The 14,485-nt window shown below is 41.4% G+C and overlaps 2 protein-coding genes across 2 annotated transcripts; one reads left to right on the top strand and one right to left on the bottom strand.

The window, feature by feature from the left end:
- Nucleotides 1-587: 587 nt before the first annotated feature.
- On the top strand, nt 588-5,748 carry dffa (DNA fragmentation factor, alpha polypeptide). Its single transcript, XM_069660879.1, has 6 exons — nt 588-766; nt 1,869-2,027; nt 2,115-2,269; nt 3,134-3,320; nt 4,439-4,566; nt 5,099-5,748. The coding sequence occupies exons 1-6, from the start codon at nt 673-675 to the stop codon at nt 5,321-5,323; spliced, it is 948 nt and encodes a 315-aa protein (XP_069516980.1). The 5' UTR covers nt 588-672; the 3' UTR covers nt 5,324-5,748.
- A 3,563-nt stretch (nt 5,749-9,311) lies between these two features.
- On the bottom strand, nt 9,312-12,948 carry masp2 (MBL associated serine protease 2). Its single transcript, XM_069659621.1, has 6 exons — nt 12,941-12,948; nt 12,646-12,868; nt 12,383-12,560; nt 12,150-12,281; nt 9,701-9,897; nt 9,312-9,485 (listed from the first exon to the last, which is right to left on the bottom strand). The coding sequence occupies exons 1-6, from the start codon at nt 12,946-12,948 to the stop codon at nt 9,312-9,314; spliced, it is 912 nt and encodes a 303-aa protein (XP_069515722.1).
- Between the last annotated feature and the right edge of the window lie 1,537 nt (nt 12,949-14,485).

Here is a 14,485-nt window from a genome sequence, read left to right as displayed (position 1 = left end):
TTGAAATTACTGATTCCATGACCTCTCAGATTTAGCTGGTATGGAGTAGGATATGTTGTCAGAATAAACAGGGTGACATTTTATCTGTCAAACACAGTGTGGAACTTCTACTGCCACAATAGGAAACATTATAAAGGGTCATGCTAAAAAAACCATTATGGCTGATAATGGAACAAACAAAAGACACAACTTAGATGCACAAAACTGTCAATGTTAAAGGGATAGGGTGATGTATATTCTTTTGGACAGTTGATTGTGGTTCAAAATGGCAGAAAAATCATGACAGCTTTGGTACTGCAAAAATGTGACACAACAACAGTAGCATATCCTGATATTTTTTTAACATATTGCTTTTTACATACACCTCTTAGGGAAAATTCAATCTTTTTCTGGCTAACTAAACAGTACAACAAGATAGTCATTGGTACACAGACCTGATAAGGAGAATCCTCCTGACCGGATACTGTAGACGTTAAAACTCCCCAGAAGGTGGCAGTACTGAGGCAGTGAGGAGGCTAAATGTTGTTTTACCTCAAAAAGAAGAAGAAGACAACGCGGCGGTTCCGTGTTCGAAACTGTTACAAGACAGGATAATAGGCTAGAGTGGTCGATACTTATCGGCTTTAATATAAAAGAAAGAAGAAGAATACCTCTCTCCACATTAGGTGTATAATGACAGATAGGAAACCGTGTAAGGTGTGCAATTTCACACGGCAGAAGTCATATGGGTTGGCAGTTCCCTCCCTGGAGGACCTGAAGTTAAAAGGTGAGTTGTCATGGATGGGTTTTAACTTGTAAACATGTCTTAAGGGTGAATGTAGAATTTTGAGGCTTCTATAATTGATTAAAACATGTGTTTGATAGAAGACAACATACAGAGATATCTGACATTAAGGTGAAATCCAGTTTTATATAACCGTAGGCTATATTTTTGTAACTGTCTTTAGCTGTCATCATATGAACGTTATTTGTTTGTGCTACACGGCAGGGTGCTGTATAATGTGAACGTGCATCATAAATGTCTTGATGTACAATGATCTTCAGAACTCAAGTAACATTACCACCATGAGGACTTTGCTGCTCACTTATCTGTCAAGATCACACATGAGCTCTGCGGCAACAGTCCGCCGTGTCCAAACTTGCAGGAACTAAACATGAAAAGTCATGAAAGACCTCCCTCCTGCCTTGCTCATTCTTTGAATGCTAGTCACCAGGCGTTGCCCAGACCAATGCACTTTTCAAGGTCTCTGTCCATTGGAGGTGTGTTTACATTTTGTATTTATAGATGTATAAGTGGGAATCAACAGAGATTCCATTTTAAAAAAACATAATTTTGACCGTTATATAAATTACTAAATCATTAAATGTGGCATTGGGCATTACAGAATTGTGTGTTTTCCCTTTAAAACAAATAAAAATTAGTTAATAATAAAATACAAAGGTAATATTAGCAGCTCAGTATTTCTCTATTAAACTCACCAGGATGCTCACTTAAATATCTCAAATATATATAATATATTGCAAATGTCTCACTTAAGATTCACTGGAGACTGCAAGCAAACCTTTTAAAAGGCAAGCATCATTTTAAAGTGGCAGAGCGGGTTAAGCAACACTGAACAAACAAATACAAATAAAAGTGATGAAAAATTGAAGTGACAGCTCACATGGGTTGACTTGTTATGAAGAACAGAAGTAACTGAAATTGGCTTGAATCAGCTAATGATCACGTGGAGTGTTCGTTTTTTCTGACAGTTTTTGTTGTCCTAACTTACTCGTTGTGAAGTATGGCCATTTGACAACTTTTGCGCTCATAATAAAGCATATTGACAAGTTCTGTAAAGTCTATAATAACTTTATTCTTTCCTCAGGATGTGAGTTTCTTGGCTTCAGCCCCAGTGAACCGGTCACAGTGGTCTTAGAGGATGATGGGACGATAGTTGAGGATCAGGGCTACTTTTTGTGTTTACCCTCAAACACAAAGTTCATGCTGCTGCATGATAAGGAGTCATGGTCTCCACTTCGCAGGAGTAAGCTGTTTTATTTATGTTTTTGATTTCTCTAAAATATTTACTCAGTCTTCTAATTTTAACATTTTAATTTATTATTCATTGCAGTGGATGGTGGCACAGCCTGGATGGCCAGGGATTCTGTGCTGCTGGAGACCGATACTGTGGACACCTCGAGTGCTGCAGCACCCTGGTGGGATCTGGCTCAGCAGCTGAGGCAGGACCTCACCAGTATCATCCTCATGTCTGAGGCAGACCTACAGGTACAAATGTTATCCCTCTAATTAGGAAACAGTGTTTGCTGTCATGCCTATGAAAGCATGTACTGTTGACAAAAGAATGAGGAAATAGTTCTACTTGAAAACTGCTTTCCTCAGTTGTCATCGCCAGCTTTGGCATGTAATATTGTATTATTTTATTGCTGTTAACAAATCCCATTGAAAGACATAAACTAATAACATATTGACCAACACGTATTTTATGTGTGGCCAAACTCTGATGCAGCTTTCCCTTATTGTGAAAGTTTTCCAGTGTGGCTTAGAAAGGATTAAAAGCAGCCACAGTGGAGCAGTGGTTGACATGTTCCTTCATCAAGATAAACATTGTTGTTTATGAATTTTACTACACTCTCTCTCTTATTATATAGTCAGGTTTCAGCCACAGATGATCATCCACTACATTTGTTATTTTCTCCTGTATGAGTAGTGTATTCTAAAAACTACATTGCCCTGCTGCTTTAGGAAAATAGGGAGCCTATTTAAAAATGAAACTACAGAGTTGTGAACCAATTTTTCATGAATCCTTTTCAAGATTAATGTCATCAGTTGGACCCTGTGAGGTGACAGAATTGAGACATTGGAAAGTAATGAAAGATGGACAGATTGTCAACCTATACAATAAAAAGACCAAAATAACAAAGACTTGATCTCTTTAAAACACCATTCAGTGTGTTTAAGGCCCCACATATGCTGAAAAAACAAATGGTCGACATTTACAATCTGCTGTACTTCTCTGTTTATTTTTATTGCTGTGTTATTGCTAGAAGCAAGACATACACACACTGCAGTGTTCTCAAAGCTATGGTATATTATAGATTTAAGTATAAGTTTTGTCATCTGCTGTTCCAGACCCTAGTCGATGCTCCAGGCCCTGAGCTAGCCTCTGCTCTGAACTTCCAAGAGAAGAGGACCGCAGACCTCCAGGAGACACTGCAGAGGGTTTTGGACCGACGAGAGGAGGAGAGGCAGTCCAAGGAGTTGCTTCAGCTTTACCTCCAAACTGTGGAGAAAGAGGACGGACAGCAGGAAGCACCAGGTGAGCCCAGTCAGGAAGGTACGCTTTGTCCTCAGCAGAGTACAGTTTTCTTTTTTAGAATTTAGAAAAGGTTAAGCTAAAAAAAGTCCGATCAGCTAATAAAAAGGTGAAGTAAGTCTGACGTGTGTGTGTTAAAAAAATAAGAAAAGACGTTGGGACGTTGATCGTCCTTTCAGACAGAGCAGCAGTGAGTTCAATTACTTCAATTTTACATGGACACTGTATAACAGGATGTGTAATGTGGTTATGACTGTGAATTACACAGTTAAGGAGAGTTACTAAACGTTACTTATAAATGTTGACGCTTGGTAGTTCATGTAATATTTTAAAACAATCAACTCAGCGGAGAGGGAGAGAGAGAGAGAGGTCTCACAAGGAGCGAAAGAGAGGGAGTGTGTGATTATGCACAGGAGTGGAGATCATCTTGCCCTGATATTAGGCCTACTCAGTTTATCAGGGAAGTGTGTAACTTCAGTGACCAAATGACAGTCTGATAAGAACAGCTCCAACATGGTCTGACTTGCGTATCACTCGTCTCCTGTATGAAATTACATATCCTCACTGTGCTGCACTGTAATATTAGCCTACATGTTACTGTGTGAGGAACAGACCACATCTGTGTAAACTCTTTGTGTCACTCCCTTCCTTCTCTGTCCAGCATTCCTGCTCGAAAACTCAGTAGGCTATACAAATGCTGTCGATTTGTATGGAAATAATCATTGATATTTCAGTTGAAAAAAAATGTGCGCAGCATACTTATTACGTCATCATATAGACAGACTTTCTCTCAGTACCTCCAGCTATGAGTGACTTCCAGCACGTCTGAATATGTCATACTGGAATAATTCCACCTGAAACAGTAGCCTATTAAGTACATATTGCATGTGATAAATCATCTGTGGATTCGCAGCGTACAAATATTCCTGTATATTTTCCGTGCCAACAACTAAGGATAAACCAGTTATCAGTGTATTCCCTCTGGTGTCTTTTGGTCAGGGAAGAGCTGTACTTGTGCCTTTTGGCCAATAGGTGGAACCATTGCTGCTGCTGCTGAATAATGCCACCTGCTATAGTGATGTATTCTAAAAAATGAAAGAAGGCACTTTCTGATTTGTCAGGAGCTGGAGACGTGGATGTGCCGGATGCGATGGAGGTGGACTCTGCCTCTGGATTCATGTGCAGGACACTGATGGTGCTGAAAGGGAAAACAAGCCCGGAGACCAGACTCTCCACTGAGGATCTGCAGGTAGTCCACTCACACCAGAAGTATCCAAGTATAAATCCATGCACTGTGTATAACTGCAAATGCATCAGAAGATTCAGTATTTTTTAGAACTATTAGGACATTATACAGCAGATGAAGAAGATTTAGCCTGAAAAACAAGTTGCATTTACACGTCTCAACAATGTGGGGCCACTGTTCGTACACTCTTCACATATCGTTTCCTCTGACACAAGGCCTGTGCTGTTACATACCCTATTAACTCTAATAAGCAGCTGTAAAGTTGATAAGGCAATTAAGTGAAACTGCAAGTCTGGACACATCCATACTTTATTAGAGATGCAGCTCTGTTATATAATACAAGGGCATTGACTTGATGTAAAATTCAAGTTTATTATTTTGTCCACTATCATTTATGGCAGGATAAAGGGCAGGATTTAAAAACAGGGCTGACAGATCCATTACATTACGTCTTGTGTAACTTGTAAAGTTAGTGTAGAGTTTAAAAAGTTCACCTTCCCAGTTTTTGAAACAAACTCTCTTCCGTATACTTTAGTTGGTAGTGAGCAGAGGGGTGGACTCGATGATACCGGTGCTGGGCTGGGACAGAACGAGGACATCTGCGCTGCTGCAGGCCTGCGAAGCCGAGCTGACCAAGCGCCTCCAGCAGGTTCAGGCCGTGCAGTCCATCAGGAGCAACACACAGATGGACAGCCATCAGCAGACCAATGAGAAGAGTGCGGAGGACAGCGCAGACACTCCAGCTGAAGGCAGCAACTAGGCCGAGGCCTCACCTGAGCAGAGACTGATAAGAAATCACACTACCTGCCTCGGGGTCAGTAGAATGGGATCTATCCTGTGTTACTGATGATATCCAGAATGCTGGAATTTATGAATGTTAATAATGTTGATGTTTCAATCACTTTGTTCAACTTGCAACCACTTGAATGCTTTTGCCGTCAGAGGAGGCGGGGTGATTTGCACGGGTCATGTTTATCAAAGACGTGTTTGCATTAACCGCTGGCATCAACTTTCCTTTGGCTTTTTTTTTTTTGATGCCGGCGAACTTTGAAAAATAATCACAAATAAACACATCCATGTGAAACTTCAGGAGATAGTTTGACACTTCAGGAAATATGATTATTCCCTTTAGGGATGTCACGAGAACCGATACTGCGATACCAAGTCGATGCCAAAATTCTGAAAACGTGATGGTACTCATTTTTCTTTTTTTGTTGTTGAAATAGGCCGGAGGAGAGCTTGTCACGTTAGCTGTTAGCCGGTAGACAGCACAGTCCTGCTTGACTAAGTAACGGAGCCAGAGCTAGACAATGGTGGTTGCATTGAGTTGCATTAGGATGCGTTCAAGCTCTATTCAGTAAAAATGAGTATTAGTAACTTAGAATGTTATCACGATGTGTTCAAATACAATCTTCTTAAATGTAGTTTTTGGCGACAAACTTGAATAATATGAAGTTGTTTGGAGGAGATTATTTTCACAGCAATATTAAATAGATATAAGAGAGAACACTAGGTCTAAGCAGCTTATAATACAGAATTAAAACTGCTAATGCCAAGATTTTTTTTAATCAAAGCAAATATGTGAATAAGAATACAATCAATAATAATACATTTGTTGTGTTTTTACTTTTTTGTTTTGTTTACCGTGGTATCAAATTAAGTATCGAGAATTGTGGAATCTCACTGGTACTGGTATCAACTACTAAATTTCTTGTATCGTGACATCCCTAATTCCCCTATTTGCTGAGAAATTGATACAACTCTTATAACTGTGTTATAAAGCTGGAGCAGCAGAAAGCTAGATAAGCTTAGCAGAAGATTGGACATGAGAAAAACAGCTAGCTCGGCATTGTCCCAGGTAAAAACAAATGTGGTTACCAGCAGCCTCATATCTTCTTGTTGGCTCTGCTTGTTACCTAACTAATTAACTTTAGTGGTTCTAATAGGTGAATGTTCTTCTCGTACAGAGCCAGGCCAGCTGTTCCCGCTGTTCCAATCTTAATGCTAAGCTGTGCCGCTTTGTAGCTTCCACTTCTTATTTAGCAGGCAGCTTTGAAAGTGGAATCAATCAGCAAATAAGTGTATTATTGTGAAAATATTACAGTAGAAGCAGCTTCCCAGTGTTATTGTTTACATTCTGCTCCCCTGGTAAACACTGCCAATTAAGAGAGCAGGTGTGCACTGCTTTTTATTTTGTATGAGGCTGAATATACTCGAGAAACAGACTGAACTAGCTAGAGAAACCCTGCAGATGTCAAGCATATGGTGAAACAAAATTAATTAAGTTATGTCTGTTGTTGTTTTACAACAGCACATAAATTTACACTTGCTATCGCTGAAATGACCTTGAGTACAGGGAATCGTTTGGGAGTTTAAGAGTAGCATTGTGTTCTCATTTGAGTCATCTGGCAACAAGGCCGATCCTGTGCTGCTTATAACATGCTCCTGCTTGTTATCTTCCCAAAGTGACTCCTGGAAATGTAATATTAACTTGCCATAGTTTTTACTGTTTTTTTTTAACCACATTTAAAGGCCACTAGTAGATTATTTTTGCTAAGAAATGTCTGACTTGTAATGATGATTCAGTTTGTACCACCGCTTCATGTACATCTCGGTGTGAAATGTCTCTAAATCTCTAAATGGTGGAATGAATGGTAGAAATACCAATGCAAGATACCAAAGCACCATGTTAGAGTGACATGGAGTGCATACAGAAACTGCAGGCCAGATCATGCTGAGAGTAACGTGTTTTCGACTTATTGACCATGTAAATGTGGTATACAAAGTAATTTATCATTCTAAAAATAGGCCGTCAAGATAATAAATGTACATCACTCCACACAAGTAAGCCTCACTGAACACATTATGACCGACATTACAGATAGAATGACTAACCTTCATCTTTGACTTATATTGACGGCCTGTATTTCTGGTTGAGAGCCCATCAAAGATCCTCTATTATTCACTTTTATTGAAGTTCTGCATCAGTCGGGTGGCAGTCTGATGTAAGATGGTGTGTATGATGTGTGCAGGTCTGTGTGACTCATAGGTCATATAAGAAGGTCTTTGTCATGCCCGTCATCTTATCTGTCTCTTGAACAATGTATTCAAATGACAATGGATTAGAACTGGCAGAAGGGTCATCTTTTTGTACAAAAATCTCAACCTTGCCAAAGTTCTACTTTTTTATTACACACAGGACAAAATGGAGCATTCACTAAGATCTCTTATTTGTTCACTGTTGGGTCTATGTATGGCACAGGTTGAGCCTCAGCATGTCACACAGTTTCACTGTAAGTAACCTGTGTAAGAATTGCCAGGTGAGTTCCCCAACACATTCACAATTTGCATCTATTTAAACTTGTACAACAAATGAAAGTTTTGTATGATTGTACAGTGTGTGATTTAAGGTATCTTTTATAAACATGTTGCATGGTGGTTGGAGGGTTTTTATTGTTAAATAAACTATCCCTCAAACTTTAAGCAGTGCTGTTGTCCAATATTTTTTAATTATAAAATCTCAGGTGCATGTAGCATGAACCACACATTAAACCTCCTTCATACCTCCCTCTTCAAAAGAGTACGTTCATGCACGAGATGCATAGCTGTAAGCCTACTGGCTGCATGCTGCTGCCAGATATCTTCCAACTGTTGCTTAATGGGTTTCATGGTGTGCGTAATTCCTGTGGAATTGCCTCCAACAAGGCTGAGCAGCAAGAAGTGAGCGGGGTACGGGAGCAGTCGATGGTGCTATCATGTGTCACAGTGTCTGCCGGATTAGATTCAGTTAACAGAGCTCCGGTAGAAACTGCAGGTTTGTTCCTCTGCTTTTAAGCACCAAGTTGCCCCGAGGACTGTCTGGACTTTTATGCTGGAAACGAACCATATCCTTATGTGGTCGGATGATTTTCAGAGAATGCGTGTCTACCTAAGATAGGTTGCAAATGCCAAGGTGATGTATGGGTCAGTACGCACCTTGCGTTGCTAAGTTGTGCTGGCCTATAAAAGTAAAAAGAACATAACAATATTACAGTTCAGGCAAAGTTAACGTAATGAGGTCATAGAAAAGTGGTGTGGGCTAATTCCAAGAGACATGAAGAAAAATTAATCAAACACTGAAGCAACAGAAATGTAAATCAACACTAAGTGGATTTCTTACTAACATGCAGACGTGCTCTTTTGCCCCACTTGTGGAGCGCAGATGGAAGAAACATTAGTAAGTGAATGCAAAAGTGTCAAATGAGAGGCAATTATGTGGGGCTGAAGAACCTCATAATGACTGTTTTGATAGAGGAGTAGGGCTGGGGTTGCTGAGAACAAGCTGCATTATGTATGAGGGTTAAACGACCAGCATTCACTGCCTCTTAGGCCAGACTGACTGATTTACAAACTACTTTACAGAATTCATTTATTAAGTCTGCCGATATATTATGTAACCAGTGAGAGAAAGAGCAGCTAGATCTTTATCTCTCTCATCTCTGACCCCTGTATTGAAATAAGTACTTTTTAAACTGTTTAAACAAATATCTTTTGTGGCTTTTCGTCTTTATTTATTTGCACAAGTATCACAAGTGTGTTGCTGAGATTATAGCAGCATCTAAAAACAAAGATATCAAATAATTAGATTAGAAATCAGATACATTTTTTTTCTAAATTTGGAGATCGTTGTTGTAACTGTGATTGTGTCAAGTTGCCTTGATGAAAATGTCACTGTGTAAAGTTTGTAATATGTCAATAAGCCGTCAGTGTTAAGCAAAAGTGAGGGATTCAGCTTTGGTACTCGTGTACTTGATCTTCCATCCCTTGTTTTTCCCGCTAGCGTCCGATCTGAATGCAACACGCACTTGGTAACTTCCTGTGTCAATGCGACTGGGTGCCTTTGATCCACAGAAGGGTCCGTACTCCTGCCCGGTTGTGGAAACCTTGAAAAAAGGAAACCGGAAGTAACAAACAAAGATGTTGATTCATTAAACGCCTGATTGATTTATGCCCGGACAAACTTGAATATGCAGGACACGACGTGGCCATACAGTTTATCACCCAAGGCGGACAGGTCAGTAACAAACTGCCTCCACAAGCATGAGCAGGAATACATTGCTACTTCATCTTCCTGGGTCTGTGAAGTCACATGACTAACCTTCAACATGTCGTACGGACAGGGGGCTTCTGGGTGTCCCTCTATGTCAAAGGGTTCCAGGAAGTCCAAGATTATTCTGTAGCCCTGGGGCAGACGGATGGTGTGGTCGCACTGACTCATGGGTGGGTAAGGAGTCGGGTAGCCCAGGCTGGTTAGAACCCCGGACAGTGAGGTCAACACCTGGTTTTGGCACGGCACTGTAGGAGAGACTAACTCATTAAAATCCAGTTCTCAGTGTTCTAAGTTCTTGATTGTTAATAGTTTACAGGCCTCGTGATGATGTCTGCAACTGCTTTATTAATTTAAAGTTTTATGAGCAAAAGGAAATAATTTGTAAGTTATTTCTCGGCATCAAAGATGATGGGATTCATTTAGGTTGGCTTTATTGCTGCAGCAAGTCTGAACATGTTGTTACAGACAGAAACAAATGAGTATAGCAAAGAGGCTGAGTTGCTCTAATTCATATAATTAGTGAAATCTGTAGGCAGATAATCATTTTTGCCTTTTCATTGCATGATTTGTTTTGCCACCCTTTTTCCTCTGGCAAAGAATAATAATTTAAGGCACATCAACTGCTAATTGTGATTAATTACCTCGTGTCAGTGCACTGTTAGCGCCGCACACAGGTATCAATTTTTAATGCCATTTTGAAGTTGCTTTTCCCTCAGGAATCGACAGTAATTAACCCTGCCGTACACCGGCTGGCAGAGATCAACTGCTTTGTGCATCAGCGTGGCTTTTCAGTCTGAAATTAGTTAGCACAGGCCGGCTATGAAAGAATGAAAACCAACGTAGAACACAACGATGTGGCCTGTGTGAAATGTCAGAAAATGGTGTTCTGAGCATTTGTTCTGCAGTGTGTGAAATATTAAGAACATTTTCGTCCTATAATTAGGAGTAGTTACAAGTTAACAACCCAGCAGTTTAATCTCAATTTTATTCACCCTTCTTGCAACATCTGAAAGTAGCAGAATTTTTTACTTTAGTTTAGTTTAATAAACACTTAAATACCATTTCGCCAAATTGCACCAACTAAAAAACGTTATTAACCAACTATTTCACATTCACCGGCCACTTTATTAGGTACACCTGTTCAACTGCTCGTTAATGCAAATATCTAATCAGCCAATCACGTGGCAGCAACTCGATGCATTTAGGCATGTCGACATGGTCAAGACGATCTGCTGAAGTTCAAACCAAGCGTCAGAATAGGGAAAAAAGGTGATTTAAGTGACTTTGAACGTGGCATGGTTGTTGGTGCCAGACGAGCTGGTCTGAGTATTTCAGAAACTTTCACGCACAACCATCTCTAGGGTTTACAGAATGGTCTGAAAAAGAGAATCCAGCGAGCAGCAGTTCTCTGGGTTCAAATGCCTTGTTGATGGCAGAGGTCAGAGGAGAATGGCCAGACTGGTTGGAACAGATAGAAAGGCAGCAGTAACTCAAATAACTACTCATTACAACCGAGGTATGCAGAAGAGCATCTCTGATGAACTTTGAAGCAGATGGGCTACAGCAGCAGAAGACGACACAGCGTGCCACTCCTGTCAGCTAAGAACAGGAAACTGAGGCTACAATTCGCACGGGCTCACCAAAACTGGACAACAGAAGATTGGAAAAATGTTGCCTGGTCTGATGAGTCTCCATTTCTGCTGCTACATTCGGATGGTAGGGTCAGAATTTGTTGTTTAAACAACATGAAAGCATGGATCCATCCTGCCTTGTATCAACGGTTCAGGCTGCTGGTGGTGTAATGGTTTGGTGCATATTTTCTTGGCACACTTTGGCCGCTTATTGAGCATCATTTAAACGCCACAGCCCACTTGAGTATTGTTGCTGACCATGTCCATCCCTTTATGACCAGTGTACCCATCTTTTGATGGCTGCTTCCAGCGCACCATGTCGCAAAGCTCAAATCATCTCAAACTGGTTTCTTGAACATGACGATGAGTTCACTGTACTTAAATGGCCTCCACAGTCACCAGTTCTCAATCCAATAGAGCAACTTTGGGATGTGGTGGAACGCGAGATTTGCATGTGCAGCCGACAAATCTGCATCAACTGCGTGATGCTATCACGTCAATATGGACAGAAATCTCTGAGGAATGTTCCCGGCACCACCCAGCTCTAGCAAGGTGTCCCTAATAAAATCGCCGGTGTATAACATCATCATCTAATGCTGTCGAACAGAAGAAGAAAATTAACTTCAAAACCTGGAACTGGAAATTTGCTCGATTGCCTTCAATCTCTTCTGTGTCTGGTAGTGCTGAGCTGAGCGGCAGTCTATTCAGCTTGAGAAACACTACAGCTACACCATATTTATCTAGTTCAGTATACAGTCAACTGTGTGCCAAGCTCTTAACACTGCACCTCCCTATGCAGCCTCTGACTTTCTTTGATGAGGCTCAGATAAACATGCCTCTTGAGCTTCAGCCCGCGTGGCTCTTACCTGTGCAGGATCTTTTGTTGTCATGGAGAAGGAATCCTTGTCTGCACGTGCAGTAAAACCCACCGATGTAATTGTGGCAAAAGTGATCACACACGCTCTCCCCGTCTATCTTGGACTGACACTCGTTGACGTCTGTTAGAGCGCAAAATGTTAGAGAAACAAAACACAATACATTTTTTTCCATACATGAATAGCTTTAAATAGGAAGATGAAATGCCACTATTCTGCATCACCTTCTGATGTGTAAAAAGCTCGGAAGCCGGTGAATCGGCCCTCGTTAGAGTAGTCGCTCCTGAACACCACTGACATGATGTTCCTGGCTGACAGGACGACAGTGTTCCTCGGGCTGCTCTCATAGTTCTTTTCTTCCTCTCCACAGAACCTCAACGTTTCATTCCCCTCTGCCAAAACCTGGTTTAAAAAAGGTCAGAGGCCCTTGAGTTAGCAGGCTACACAGTCCAGAGCAGATAATGGGAGTTGTAGTTTCTACATGTACCTGGACGTAGTCATATTCACACTGGTGTGAGGGTTCCATGCTGAAGTGGCTGAAGTACAGTTTGACCCTGTGGCCAACAGGAACAGTGATGTTCCACACTATGTGCTGGTTGTCAGGGTACGGCTGGGAGTAATTGGGGGAGGTGAAGCTGCCATATAATCCTGTCAGTTCCACACTCAGCGACACATGCAGGAGGGAGAACAGGACAAAAACACAGCACCCACTGGGCAAAGTGAGGCGTGATGGCGGCAGTTTGAAAGCTTATTTTCCACAAATAATACTAAGTGACACTCACCTGGTCATGTTGGCTTAAAAGTCCCCAGACATTGAGCGTGTTTTGGAGTGCTTCACTCTCAGTGATCAAAGGGTAAATGAACCCAGTCGGCCTTTCGACATTTAGGTAAACAAAGTGCGGCAGGCACATGATCAGTTTGTCATCATTTCCTGTCTCCCTCACTCACAGAAATCTATCACACTGGTGAATGCCAGGATCATTTATATTCATTCTTATCCTGTTAGACTGTTTTTCTTAATGTTTAATCACTTTAAATCAGCTCTTACATGTTGGACATTATAAATGAGTTTTGATGAATATGAGACTTATTAGTATTCCCCCCCAAAAATGCCTGTATTCACCAAACACAAAAGAGGAGACTAAAAGCATATCACTTGGTTGTCCAAATCAGCAAACTAAACAAAACGCATACACCGATCAGCCATAACATTATGACCACTAATAGGTAAAGTGAATAACATTGATTATCTCGCTACAATGGCCCCTGTCAGTGCTGGGATATGTTAGGCAGCAAGTGAACCCTTTGTTCCAAGTTGATGTGTTGGACACAGGAAAAATGGGCAAGTGTAAGGATTTGAGCGACTTTGACTGTGGGCCAGATTGTTAGTACCTCCAAAACTGCAGCTCTTGTGGGGTGTGCCCGGGTTGCAGCGGTCAGTACCTACCAAAAGTCGTACAAGGAAGGAAAACTGATGAACTCGCGACAGGGTCATGGGCGGCCAATGAGACTCAGTGACGCGTGTGGAGAATGAACTGTGGCCCGTGTGGTTAAACCCAACAGTAGACTGCTACTGTAGCTCAAATTGCTGAAAAAGTGAATGCTGGTTCTGATAGAAAGGTGTCAGAATGCACAATGCATCACAGTATGTTGCGCATGGGGCTGTGTAGCCTCAGACCGGTTAGGGTGCCCATGCTGACCCCTGTCCACCGCCAAAAGCGCCTCCAATGGGCACGTAAGCATCAGAACTGGACAATGGAGCAAAAAGACATGGCACCAGGATGCATTATTGGAAGAAGGCGGGCCAGCGGAGGCAGTGTGATGCTTTGTGTGATGTTCTGCGGGGAAACGTTGGGTCCTGCCGTTCATGTGGATGCTACTTTGACATGTACCACCGAAATGAACATTGTTGCAGGTCAAGTACACCCATTCATGGAAACGATACCAATCAAACATCTGTGGGATGTGCTGGACAAACGAGTCCGATCCATGGAGGCCCCACCTCGCAACTTACAGGACTTAAAGTATCTGCTGCTAACGTCTTGGTGCCAGATACCTCAGCACGCCTTCAGAGGTCTAGTGGAGTCCATGCCTCGACGGGTCAGGACTGTTATTAGGCAATATTAGGCAGGTGGTCATAATGTTATGGCTGATTGGTCTAATTTTAGAACAAACATTTTTTTGTGCAACACAAAGAATTTTGCCGAAAGCCTTGTAGCCTATGATTTGTAAAATGTATAACTTTTAACTCACCTCTCACCTCAGTCACATGTCAGTTCACTGTGAAACCTGCTTAGACAGTGACACTGATCAGACCCGACTCATGC

This window comes from Semicossyphus pulcher, unplaced genomic scaffold, assembly GCF_022749685.1.
Source record: "Semicossyphus pulcher isolate SPU_LCO1_2020_fin unplaced genomic scaffold, fSemPul1.0.p SCAF_13, whole genome shotgun sequence".
NCBI lineage: Eukaryota > Metazoa > Chordata > Actinopteri > Labriformes > Labridae > Semicossyphus > Semicossyphus pulcher.
This window is presented reverse-complemented; position numbering and strand designations above follow the sequence as displayed.

Bases quoted from the DNA above. Each gene is read 5' to 3' on its own strand.
- masp2 (XM_069659621.1), bottom strand. The intron at 12,561-12,645 runs GTACATGTAGAA...TTTTTAAACCAG, and splicing joins GTGAATATGACTACGTCCAG to GTTTTGGCAGAGGGGAATGA. The intron at 12,282-12,382 runs GTGATGCAGAAT...GCGCTCTAACAG, and splicing joins AGCTTTTTACACATCAGAAG to ACGTCAACGAGTGTCAGTCC.
- dffa (XM_069660879.1), top strand. From the start codon at position 673: ATGACAGATAGGAAACCGTGTAAGGTGTGCAATTTCACACGGCAGAAG. The intron at 2,270-3,133 runs GTACAAATGTTA...CTGCTGTTCCAG, and splicing joins TGTCTGAGGCAGACCTACAG to ACCCTAGTCGATGCTCCAGG. The intron at 4,567-5,098 runs GTAGTCCACTCA...CGTATACTTTAG, and splicing joins TCTCCACTGAGGATCTGCAG to TTGGTAGTGAGCAGAGGGGT.